Source organism: Lotus japonicus, chromosome 5 (genome assembly GCF_012489685.1).
Source record: "Lotus japonicus ecotype B-129 chromosome 5, LjGifu_v1.2".
Taxonomy (NCBI): Eukaryota; Viridiplantae; Streptophyta; class Magnoliopsida; order Fabales; family Fabaceae; genus Lotus; species Lotus japonicus.
Window position 1 is genome coordinate 10193660 of NC_080045.1, and position 12914 is coordinate 10206573.

The following is a 12914-nucleotide window of genomic DNA, read 5'->3' on the forward strand; positions in this document are numbered from 1 at the left end:
GATCAGCAGAAAGTCACTCGTGTGTTTAGGCTTCTTCACCTTTGGAACGGGACAAAGAAAAGTCTCATTAAAGCGCTTAGAAACTCAAAGATCACCCTAGAAATACCATCACCAATAACTAGCCATAATTTTCTGGTGTTCGTAAGTCATCTAGACCCGGAGCCGACGTAGACTTCATTTGCATCACGATATTATTAACCTCCTACCCTGTAAAATCACCATCTAGCTTATCTCTCATATTATCTATTACACGACCTGCGAAGCCCCATCAAGAGGGAACAAAGTAAAAAAGAGATAGTCATAGAAAGAAGCCATAACCTTAGCAATCTCCTCTTCCTTATCATAAATCACCCCCTCATCATCCCGTATCGAATCAACCCAATTTTACTCCTTCCTATGTGAAGCCTTCAAATGGGAAACTGAAACTTTTGTCTCCATGCTTTAATCACATGGCCCTTGACCTCTAAGCTCACTAGATTTCCTCGCTCAAAATCACCTATCCTCTCCTCCAAAAATTTAATCCTCCCCAACACCCCCTCCTCATCTTCCTTACCGCTCAAAGCCGTTAATTATTCTCTAGTATCTTGAATTTTGGTTGGAACATCCCCAAATATCCTTTTAGCCCTTCTCGAGAGGTACATAAGACACACATTTACCTTTTCATACGACTCCCAATTTGGGCGAAGCTCTAAGAACCTTTACACACTCCTCATCCCGCAGCCAACATTTGCACTTACAAGGTGTTGTGTTTGAATATTTTCGGTGTATTTACCTGCATTTATAATTTTGAGTTGGGTATGACTACTATGAAGGGTAAAACTCTTCATACCAAACCAAGTATTTAATGCAGCTACCTGCATTCACAAATATTAGAATCCAAGACACTCTACTTAAACTATAACAGCCCGTGTGCAAATTGATTTATGCTCTTGGTGCTTGTGTTTGAATATTTAGAAGCGTGTAAAAAATTAGTTTTAACAAATCTCCAAATTACGCTTTTCAGGCAAAACGACAGTGTGTGGAAGGTGGAAACCGGTAAGCGGCCGTGGACATGCCACATCGTCTACCAATATTCCACCATCCACCTTCATTTCTCTCCACCGCCTTCCATCCTCTGCACTACTCTTCTCCTCTTTCATGACACATGATCGCACACAACAACCCAACTAATGCAATTGCAACTTAACATTTGAGGCAAACGATCCAAATAAAATGAGAAGAAGAATCTGGAACTTTTTCTCTAACTCCAAGAAGGGACTCACTTCTGAATTATTCACACCGGCATCATCCTCAACCTCCAATTTCCGCCGCCTAAACGCGCTTCGCTCTTACTGCGATCAATCCCACCTTCGTCTCCAAAACCGCACAGGTCCATATTAATCCCAATCCTCTGTAAATTGAAATTAATCGAATTTTACTCATGAATTCTTGAAAATTCTGATGCTCTTCTTCCAGGTCTGCTTGCTCAGTATAAGAATCTGGTTGATCAAGGGAAGTTGCAGCATGATCCTTACCAAGAAAGTGTTGCCTCAGAACTTGAGAAATTGGTTGCAAGGCTGGAGCAGTATGAGAGAGAAATGGAAGAGTATCATGTAAGATCAGAAACTGAATATTCTGTTATCAGTTCTTCATTTGTTGTGTACACATCTCACAATGTTAATTTATTATTTTAAAAATGTTTATAATGAGGAATGACTGTGAGGGAGTGGTAGTAGTATTCAAAAATGTTAGCTATGACCAACAAGGTGTAGCACAACTATAGATAGTTGAGCTCCCGAAGCATTTAGTCCAGGGTTCGGTCCCTGGATGGTGCGTATGGAGAAACATTTGTTTTGTTGGGAGAGGCTTACCCACTTAACGTGATCTTAGAGCCTCTGGGGGTTAGTCTCATGACTGCCAGCTGTGGGGATACCTTGGGAAGCCTAAAAAAAAAGTTAGCTAGGCTAAAATTGAGTTTGGGTCTTGATTTTGAAACTTGCCCCTTCCCGCTTGGCAGGTGAATCTAGCTGAATGGGAGAAGAATCGGGAGAACGAGCGGCGGAAGCTTCTCATGGAGGAAGTGGAGTCACAACAGAAGGAGGGAGGAGATTGGTGGAAACAGTTGAATAACAAACTTACTGGAAGGAGGGGCTCTAGGTAAGATTTTGAGTCAATTTGACATTTATTTAACTCAACCTGTATATGATTCTGCTGACTCTGAGCATTTTCAATTAAACTAGCAATTTTAAAATTCGACTTGTGTTTTTATATTGTGAATTTTGTTTCATTTCTTTTATATCTATGTCAGTTATATTGCAGAAAAACTACAAGTCTTTTCTTTTTAATATGACCCAGAAATAAACCAGTAAGTGTGGAGCCAGGAGTAGGGAAATGGGTGTCATATCTTAAACGTGAGATGAAGTTGGATTCAGTAGTTGGTCGCTATCCAACTGCTCCTCCTCCTCCTAAAGGGCTTTACATATACGGAAATGTCGGCAGTGGTATTTACCTTCTTGTATTTTTCTTTTATTTTTCTGGCTGATGTTTATGTTCACTTGATATGGAAACTTACAATATCCTGCTTCGGTTTCTAGTTATGGTACTGCTTCAAGTTTTTGGTTGCTTCATTTATATCTCTGGGCAGAGTAGATATTATTTATTGCCTTCCTTGTCTTTGTAACCTTATCCAGTTTCTTTTCTGATTAAATTTGCTTCATTTTCTAATGTTGAAGGGAAGACAATGCTGATGGACATGTTTTATCGTGCCACTGAAGGAATTGTTAAACATCGAAGAAGATATCACTTTCATGAGGTGAGTCTTTTGCTCTGTTGATGGGCGCTGCCTGAATACTTATGGTCATATTGATGTTGACGTCATCTAAGTTGTTTTTTGGAATATATTTTCCACCTTTCTTAAGTCAGACTCAGACCATTGATAAATATCATTAACTTGGTTCTGAAGAAAGAGATAGATGTAAAGTTCCTCAACCAATATGTAGGCCATGCTTAGAATAAATGAACATATGCACAAGATATGGAAGAAACAATTGGAAGAGAAGACTTTGCAGTCAAGCATTGCTGGTTGGATTATGAATCTTCCCTTTGACATTAAAGCTAAGGAGTGGCTAGCTGCAGAAGAAAGATACAAGCAAGAGGTACGGATGAAAAACATTCTTCCTGCTGTAGCAGAGGAGTTTTTTCTGGATCGAGAAGGAGACGACAAGGGAGCTAGCATTTTGTGCTTTGATGAGATTCAGGTAAAGGAAAATTACTATATTGCATTATGTATATCATATATCATATATTCCATACTACTATCCATCATTATTGGTTTATGTTACTTGGGGAGAATAGAATGGATGTAACCTTTTCTTATTTGCTATTTGGGTTTTTCGTGAACACTGTATGCACCCTTCCCACTTGGAGCAGTTTTTCGTGATAATTGGAAAGGATTTATTGCAGTGAATACTGTATGCATCCTTGTCTTTTCTTTTGTGTGTAACTATTTTAGGCTTTGTTTTAGGAATAATTTTCCCTGCCCATATAAAACTATTCTTTGCTTTCACCTAACTGCTTAGGCTTTTGGGATTGTTAGTTATTGACAATAAGATCGAGTTGCATCTTATTTTTTGTCCCTTCTTGACTCATTGTTAATGTCATGACTCATGAACCAACTATCCGAAAAGCTTGACCCGTTGGGTGAAGACACATGAATGATTTTATATTATATTTTAACACATCCCCTCACGCAAGAGCCAATGGGTTTGAAGCGTGAACAATGCACATCTCCACCTACCATGTGCTGAAATTCATATTTTTATTTGAATAATGCGGGTAACAAGGATCGAACTCTAGACCATTTAGTCTTTGAGGCTCTGATACCATGTCTTGAACCAACTATACTAAAGCTTAAACCGTTGGGTGAAGACACATACACATGAATGATTTGATATTATATTTTACATAATTGCAGAGCTTCCTCTAAGTTACATCAACTGTTTTATTCATACTTTGGTGTGTAGTGTATAATACGACTTAATTTTGATGCTCTTTATTTCAGACTGTTGATGTATTTGCCATTGTAGCTTTATCTGGAATTCTAAGCAATTTGCTGAGCCGTGGAACCGTTATTGTGGCTACCAGTAATCGAGCACCAAATGACTTAAATGAGGTTTGTTCTTTACCAGTCAATCTTTTGTGGAATATGTTTTTTACTTTTATTGGTTATTCAATAATGTGGTAGGTAGAGGTTAATGATTACACTGATGATGTCCTTAATGACTTTCTTTTTTTTGGAGGAATTTGATCCTAGACCGATATGAAAAAATCCTCATATTTATTTACCATTGTTTTGTTCAAAACTTATTTCTTGGGCAGCCAGGTATGCAACAAGAAATATTCCAAAAACTTCTCTCCAAATTGGAAGAACATTGTGAGAAGGTATTAGTAGGGAGTGAAATTGACTACCGTCGTTTCATAGCACGAAGATCAGTCAACCTGGTGAGAATTTAATTTATCAGTTATTGTCTTACCTTCACCTGAACTTTCAGAAAATATATTTTGCTAACGTGATCTACATTTCACACACACACACAAACACACATATATATATATATATATATATATATATATATTATATCATTTATATGTGCACACCTACCTGTAGGGATTGCAGTTGCACTATATTGTGGCTATTGAGATATTTAAAAATTAAAGTTATTTAACTAAAATTTAGAAATGGATATCTTATTTTAGATAGATTGGAAATAATCAATAGCTTGGTGTTAGTAGCTATCAGCTTGATTGCTGAACAAGATATTAACTATTAAGGGAAAACCAAAACCTTCACTTGGGATTGAAGCCAAGATTGATTTACTGAGAAATCCACTCAGCTATTTATGTGTATATTTGAAGAAAAAATGCTACAATTTACAAGAGAAATTAATGCTTACACAATTTCCTAATGCAAGTCTACAAAGAACTAGGCTTTACAATGAACAAAGCTACTTGGAAAAGAGATAATAATTAATGGTACATTTCCAACACTCCCCCTCAAGTTGGAGCATATCTATCAAAAGCATCCAGCTTGGTGCATATATCATAAGGGAAGGCCCAAAAGCATCCAGCTCGCTAAATATATAATTTAATTTTTCATAAAAAATTCATCTCATAACAGAACCATGCACTCATTTCCTCTTTCATGAAGCCCATGTCATGTTTTTGATATTGGTTGAGCTTGACTTTTGTGGGGATTTTTAACATGGGGCCACGGTGTTAGGTGAACCATAAAGGAAAAGTTGTGGCTGTTGTTAAGTATCACTATAAAGATGATCATTAAATGTCTGCATTAACAGTTCAGTAAAACAAAACAATGCATATAACTTCATTAGGTCATTAACTTAATGAAATATCAATTCAGTGTATATCTGCCTTGGTCAATTAGAAAGCTGGTGTGGCGCCAACCTTACAAATTTGGGCAACCAGAATCCTTTCTGGGCTCAGCAACATAATTATAGGGAAGAAAGTCCGTGAGAATTATGCTACCTGTCATCTGAGAATATTTCTTTGTTTTAAAAAAATATCATGTGAATTATATTTGGGCTACCAGAATCCTTTCTATTGTATATTTCTTTATTTTCAAAAAATATCATAACAATTATGCTACCAGTCATCTGCCAACTTCATTTTTTCTTTCCATGCATGATTTATATTCTAATTGTTATACGTTAACAACAAAACAAATCATATTATGCATATTGGAAATGAAACCTATTGGAACTTCATTGGGTATAGACATGCAGGTACACTATTTCTGGCCTACTGGAAGGGAAACTATCAATGAATTTGAGAAAATCTGGCATGATGCAACAGGCAGATTTGGAGGAAATATAATATCCAATACCATCTCAGTAATGTTTGGAAGGTAACCCATCCTCTTTATATTTAATTGTGTCAAACATGGATGCTGATAGAACACTTGAATTTGGGATAAAAAAAAGACTTATTGAACAATAAATCACAGCAGAAGCTGTCCTCGAGTTTTAAGAACTCCTACAAAGAATAACTGTTGAAATAACAACTAAATGCGCACCTAACCCTGGTCTACCATCACACAACACACACACACACACACACACACACACACACACACAGATATATATATATATATATATATATATATATATATGAAAATTGATTAACTTCTCGTGAAAATTACGTAACTGCTGCAGCAGAACCTAATAACTGTCTACTATCACACCACAAATTAAATAACTGTCTAACCTGAACCTCACTTACATTTAACTATCAAATTGAGAGGAAACCAGTTCAAAAGGCTCGATGTATTCCTTCCTCCATACGACTTCTTTTGTTTGGGTTCTGTTAGCTTCTTAAGCGGGTTCCCTAGTCTTCTTCCAAATCTTGCAATCAAAACCTTGTTAAATTTTTCCCTAGTGAGATGCTCTTTTGTTTCACACTAATTTAACAGTAAGTTACAGTAGAAACATTCCTATAGTTTTAACTTTTAAGAACTCCTACATGGAATAACTCTGTCCAAAGAACCACCAAATTCATACCTAACCCTTGTCTTCTATCACACAATACATATTATATGAAAATTAAATAACTTCTTAAAATTACATAACTGCTCCTGCTTCTAAAAATGCACAGTTGCTCCTACAGATATAAGTAATTTTTTTTGTCCTACACCTGTTTTTGAAATAAACCTTCCAAATGGTAGGTTTCTTTAGACTTGGCTCTGCCAATGGATCATCCAATCCATTGAGTTTCTGAGTTCCATCTGATGTATATAAACATGAATAATATAATTTTTTCTTTGACAGGATACTTGAGGTTCCTGAAAGTTGTGAAGGAGTTGCACGCTTCACATTTGAGTATTTGTGTGGTCGTCCGGTACGTTGTTTCTATTATTTGGTGGTTGACCAAAGTATTTTTCTACCAAATGTAGTTACTAAATACAAATGTTTTACTTATATTTTTTTTTCTTAATGGTCAAGTTGGGTTGAAAGGAGAAGGAATGTAATCTTGTCACAAACTATGGCTCTCCTAATTAAGGAAATAATTACAAAGAATAAGATCTATTCAGATCGCTTAATTACAATTGTACAAATCTCATGAATAAGGAAATAAAATATCTCATATTATTATCATGATATTACTATGCCCCCCCCCCCCTTTCAAGCTTGTAAATGTATATCTATCATTCACAGCTTGCAAGTAAGATCTCAAAACCACTCTATCACAACTTCAAGAATGTCTATCCTCTCACACTACATCCTAGTCCTAGCCTACCTTCAACACTCATCCCTTACATGGTTATAGCCAATCCCCAATTTCTCTCTACCACAACTTTCTTGCTTACTTTATGTGTCCCTACCCCTTCCAAACGGTTATTCCTCCCTCTGTAAGATATCTGGTGCATTGTGCTATTTCCTCCTCTTCTCATAAAGGGGATGAATAGCTCAAATTTCCATGTTCTAGTTATCAAGCTGGGAATGGAAGACATCTATTCCTCAACGTGAGGAGAGGTATTGCACTGTAAATGTAAATATTGTATATTCATTTAGCATATCATCTTTTTTTTTTGGTTACAATTTAGCATATCATCTTTGAAATCCCTTGACTAGGAAATTATTAGGAGTGGTTTTGTTTACTTTTTTTGTTGCCTTTTACCATGTTATAAATACCTGTGTTCAATGAGAACCATTCTATTCTCACTCAATCTTCCACAAGTACAAATGTTATGCTTCATTATTATTCCCTCCCTTGTTCTTTTGGCATTATATGACATGCTTAAAATCATCATGATTTTTAATTCTCTTGTGTGATTGTGCACTTGCAAGCGGGTTCTAAAGATAACTTATTCTTTCTTTCTCAAACTTCTTTCATTTTCAGTTGGGTGCAGCAGATTATATAGCAGTAGCTGAAAACTATCACACTGTTTTCATTTCTGACATTCCAGTGATGAGTATGCGCATTCGTGACAAGGTATTATTAGTAAAGATAAGTAGAGTTAGCCTCAATTTTTTTGATAACTGCCCTTTTTTTATGTCCAAAGAATGTGGGTTAAAAAGCTTGCTTTCTTACTCCCTGATTTCCTAAGATATTCCTTAGATACAACAACAATCAAAACCCTTCCACACTAGGTGAGGTCAGCTACATGGATTAAATGATGCCATAATATACTATCAACTATCAAGAATCATATCTAAAGATATGCCAATTATATCCAAATCTCTCTTAATGGTTTAGCTAATATTTGTCCTTGGTCTCCCTCTATTTCTTGAAATTAGACTATCTTCTTCCTGTCGTCCACTCTACCATCTTCTCTTTAATTGTAGTTCTTCCTATGATGTCTTGTGTAACTACTACTCATTCATCTTATCATTCTCATCTCTAAGCTTACTTTCTTGTTGGCTCTTTGCTGCTTAGCATTCAATTAGATATAACATTGCAAGTCTTATAGATGTATGGTATATTTTTCTTTAAGATATTTTTCAAATGCAATGCTTTTACGCTTTTACTTCTCATTCTGTACATCTCTATCCTGTTTTTGAGCAAAAAAAATTTCCACTTTTTAGGCACGGAGATTTATCACCCTTATTGATGAGTTATACAATCATCATTGCTGTCTATGTTGTTTAGCATCCTCCTCAATTGACGAATTATTTCAAGGAACTGAAGAGGGCACACTTTTTGACTTGGATAGGTAATTTTGTCTGTTTGTATGAGCTATATGATGCACAGAGAGCTTTTGACTTACAACGTAGAAGTGTTCTATGTGACAACCTGACTTTCTCTTAGTTGATGATCTGAAAATTCTGCATCTGCCAAAATTGCTAACATCAAAACCTCTGAGTTCGATTAAACACCTCGAGAGTAAAAACATTTCAGTTTGATTAAGTACATAATAACATAATACAATTCTGAGTTTTCCCAAAATCCCTAAAGTAAAAGAATTAATCTTACAACTTAATTCCATGGAAGACTACCATGTCTCAATAGCTTCAATGCTTGCTTGGAAAGACCAACTTGATCTAGTCCTTCCGAGTGCTTATCCTGAAAATATAACCACCTGAGGGAGTGAGACACACCGGAAAATATAATAGCAAAAGATAAACAAATAAGTTTCCCTCACAATTGAACAATCAATGAGACAGAGCAGTCACGTCATTCTCATAAATCAAAATAAAATATAATCCACAATGGCACATAATAATATGCATGAATGCAGTATGCCAACCTTTGATCTAGACCTAGTAGATCAACCCTCTCGTGATCTGTTACCGTACCACACACCACTCATGTTGAAATACTAGTACACACATCATCATCATCATCGTCTCATATGAAATGCATGAATGGGGCCCAGGCTCTTCATGGACTCGCCATCTAGGCTCTCCAAGCTTCCAGACTCTCACTTGGGCTCACCATACCTCCCCTTCTTGGCTCTCCAAGGACTCGCCTTCCTGATTCTCACATGGATTTGCCTTGCTTTTATTAACTCCCCCATCACATAAACATAATGCACATGATGTATAATATAAATATTAGAACTTTGGTTAGGCCTAACTCTATCCTGAAAGCTAGCTCAAAAGGTGAGGATTGCCTTCCCATATATGAGGACTATCTTGGCATTGATGTTCATTCCACGCTCCAGATGTCCAGCCCTGGGCGTGAGGGGGTGTGCTAGAAGTCCCATATTGGCGAGATATGGCCAAACAACTGTTTATAAAGGGTAGAGCAACCCTCAATACTTGAGCTAGCTTTTGGGTTGAGTTAAGCCTCCCTAATTCTAATATACAGTTATACACTATGTATTTTTTATGGATGCCCATTGGATCCATTATCCGTTGCCATCCTTATCTATGAGTTATGAGATCTTTCGATAATTTGTGATTTTAAATAATGGCTACTGACTCACTTATGTTCTGTTCTTGGGGCTAAAGTTCCTTCATTGTATAAAGTCTTGACAATAATGAGCTTTGACTTTGCTGTAAATCTTATGGTACTGATTAAATGATGCATTGGTATCGGAACCTCCTCACTCTTTTTTTGGTTCCAGTTTCCAGTTTGAAACAGAGACTGAAGGTGGGAAACTTCGCCGCAATGTCTTTGCAGATGGCAGTCTGAGCTCAGTAGGTTCCGTGGCTAGCATCATGTCCATGCATTCTGGTCAAGAAGAGATGTTTGCTTTTCGCAGAGCTGTGAGTAGGACTAACAAAATCATTATTTAGCAATATGTTGAAATAGTTCCATGCAGTATTCCTTGTTTCTGACTTCACTAAAAATGTTATAAATGGCATTTGATAATGAGATTGTTTGATGTATTTCCCATACATGTTTGGTACCTGCTAGTGAGTTTATCATATACTAGATTCTCACTTTTTATGAAAGATGCTAAATATATAATGACTTTGTAGGAAATTCAAGTAAACTCGGAAGTAACCCAAGAAATACAATTTACTTTTATTTGGATTCTGTAAGAAATCTGAAAGTGGTTCAAGGAGATAATTAAAACAGTGAGAGTGCAGTCTATACTATTTAGCAGTCAACAGACTTGTGCCATAGTGAAGCATAATTTGTATTGAGTAAAAGGCATGCTGTATAAAGAACTTTTGACTTTCTAAACTGATACTACAGTATAGACTTTAAATGACCTGATAATTAAAATCTGATGTGGTCACACTATGGTCTTCCTATATCCATATTTTGTGAAGAACCATCTTATTCGAGTATGTTCCAGACAGCGTTAACATTTTATCATATTGATAACCATCTCAAGTTTATGATAGAGTAATGATACTTGGGCAGATTTTATCCTTGCAAACCCCTCATACTTTGGCCTTCCAAGAGTTTACTACAGGATCACGATGTTATCCAATTTCTGGCCGAAGAATTTGTAAAGGATTTGTGAGGGTAAAATATGTGCAGCTATCATTACTGATATTAGAATACAATGCAGCTGCATAATTTGTCTGCTGTTACTTGCGCTGCCCATGGATTTTGTTTCGTAATTCATCTTCTTATTGAATTTCTCTAAGACTAGTAATTTTTAAACTTTAATTTGTATTCAACAATTTAGCCATCTCCTAAATTCTATAATGTTCCCCAACTTTGAAAGATCAATTAAGAAGAAGATTGGTTCTTTCTGTGCAGGCCTCCCGCCTCATTGAAATGCAAACGCCATTATACTTGGATGGAGTCAGTAATTTCCACCCTTATTTTCAGAGGCAACATAAAAATTTCAAAAGGAATTGTGACCACAGCATACTACCTGAGTTATCAGTCTGATGGTATATTTTATATGCTTCTTGTTCGGAAATTACTTTCTGATGCCAAGTTGATTTTTATACCTTCTATGTAACCACTAACCAGCAATAATTTATCTGTAATACACACCAGTGGACGAGTGATCAAATTAGTGACAACATTGATTCTTTATTCCTTGCTGCTATCTAAATAGGGTAGCAATGCATGATAAATGTGTACTTTTGAAAAACTCTTAATGTATAAATGCTGAAGGATTCGATCCTATCTGCGTACTTGTTAGCTATTATGATTGATCAAGTTCAATCTAGTTAGGCTAAAAAGCATTTTTGGCCCTGATGTTTCAAACTTGTGTAAATTCTGCCCCTACTCTATTTTTGTCGACGTTTCTACCCCTCATGTTTTCAAACGGTGCATCGTCTACCCCTCCGTCAGTCAGGCTTTCTCAGGAGAGGTTCCTGAGTGGATTGGAGAGGTGAAGAGGAGTATATGAAGTTGACGATGATCAAAGAAATGATATAAATTAAATTTCCTTGATGTATATATCAATTATGTATGTAACTGAACTGATTAAATGCATGTTTTGCTACTTACATGTCTTGAGTTTGAATCTCTCATGCCTCTTTTCCAATTTCACTTGTAATCCAGGTAGCAGGTCCAAAAAATATATATATAAAAAGCTAAATCAGCTCATTCCGTTACCTTTTTAACGTCTGCCTGACGGAGGGGTAGATGGTGCACTGTTTGAAAACATTAGGGATAGAAACATCAACAAAACTAGAGTAGGGGTAGAATTTGCACAAACTTGAAACATCAAGGCCCAAAAGTGCTTTTTAGCCATCTAGTTATCTATCTATCTATCTATTATAATATATTAATTCTGATGCACGTATTGTAACGCTGGCAACACAACTCTTCTTTCTTACTCCTTGCTTGCCACATTAGATTTTTAAATGACGTGTCAACTCTATCTCCAATGCTCTTCAAATGATGTGATTCCTAACCCGTTCAATTCAGTTATCTCAAACTGATCATTGACCCTTCATATTCTGACCTGTCATATTATTATTATATTTTTTAATTTCTCAACAATCTTACCGAGTAACTATATGTCCACGCATTGTGTGTGTCATATTTAAGTAATTTATTAAATCTGAAGCTAAGATGTCGAGCTGCCACAGTGACACATATCTCATCGTCATCCAAGCAAATTTTAAATTGTAACTTACAAATATGACAATCGTTACAAGAATAACAGGAATTGCTGATGGTAAAAAATCGTCGACAAGCCCTAAATGTCGTTGTTAAAGAGAAATTACCAACGCTAAAGATCCGTCGGTAGTATTCACCGACAATTTTTGAAAAGTGGTCGGTAACTTAGCATTGGTCATAACTGTTGTTATACATCAACCGTTGCTAAGTTCCGACCACACAGATCGTTAGTAATAAGTCGATTCAGTCGAAAAAAAATAAAAACCTTTACTAGGGATGAAAGTGCTTCATTGGTTGAAAAAATTTAATTTTTAATTTCTTGCGCTCTTCATTAATAAAACTCATTTATAGTTTGATAAAAATTACCCATATTAATGTAAAACCTTTCATTCGATTTCCATATTTAGTCCTTTTATAAATCAATAAAATAACAT

At 36.0% G+C, this 12914-nt stretch overlaps 1 protein-coding gene across 2 annotated transcripts; it reads left to right on the top strand.

Annotated features, from left to right (window-relative positions):
- The first annotated feature begins 924 nt into the window (after positions 1 to 924).
- Positions 925 to 11533, top strand: LOC130717801 (uncharacterized). Of its 2 annotated transcripts, XM_057568164.1 has the most exons (14): positions 931 to 1369; positions 1456 to 1592; positions 1997 to 2136; positions 2335 to 2480; positions 2712 to 2791; positions 2979 to 3236; positions 4040 to 4150; positions 4357 to 4479; positions 5781 to 5902; positions 6822 to 6891; positions 7894 to 7986; positions 8580 to 8707; positions 10064 to 10205; positions 11158 to 11533. In XM_057568164.1, the coding sequence occupies exons 1-14, from the start codon at positions 1213 to 1215 to the stop codon at positions 11290 to 11292; spliced, it is 1842 nt and encodes a 613-aa protein (XP_057424147.1). In that variant the 5' UTR covers positions 931 to 1212; the 3' UTR covers positions 11293 to 11533. The 2 variants fall into 2 exon arrangements, 1 of the variants encoding a protein (XP_057424147.1); XR_009012409.1 differs by lacking the exon at positions 8580 to 8707 and having other exon boundaries at positions 925 to 1369; positions 11158 to 11299.
- The last annotated feature ends 1381 nt before the right edge of the window (positions 11534 to 12914 follow it).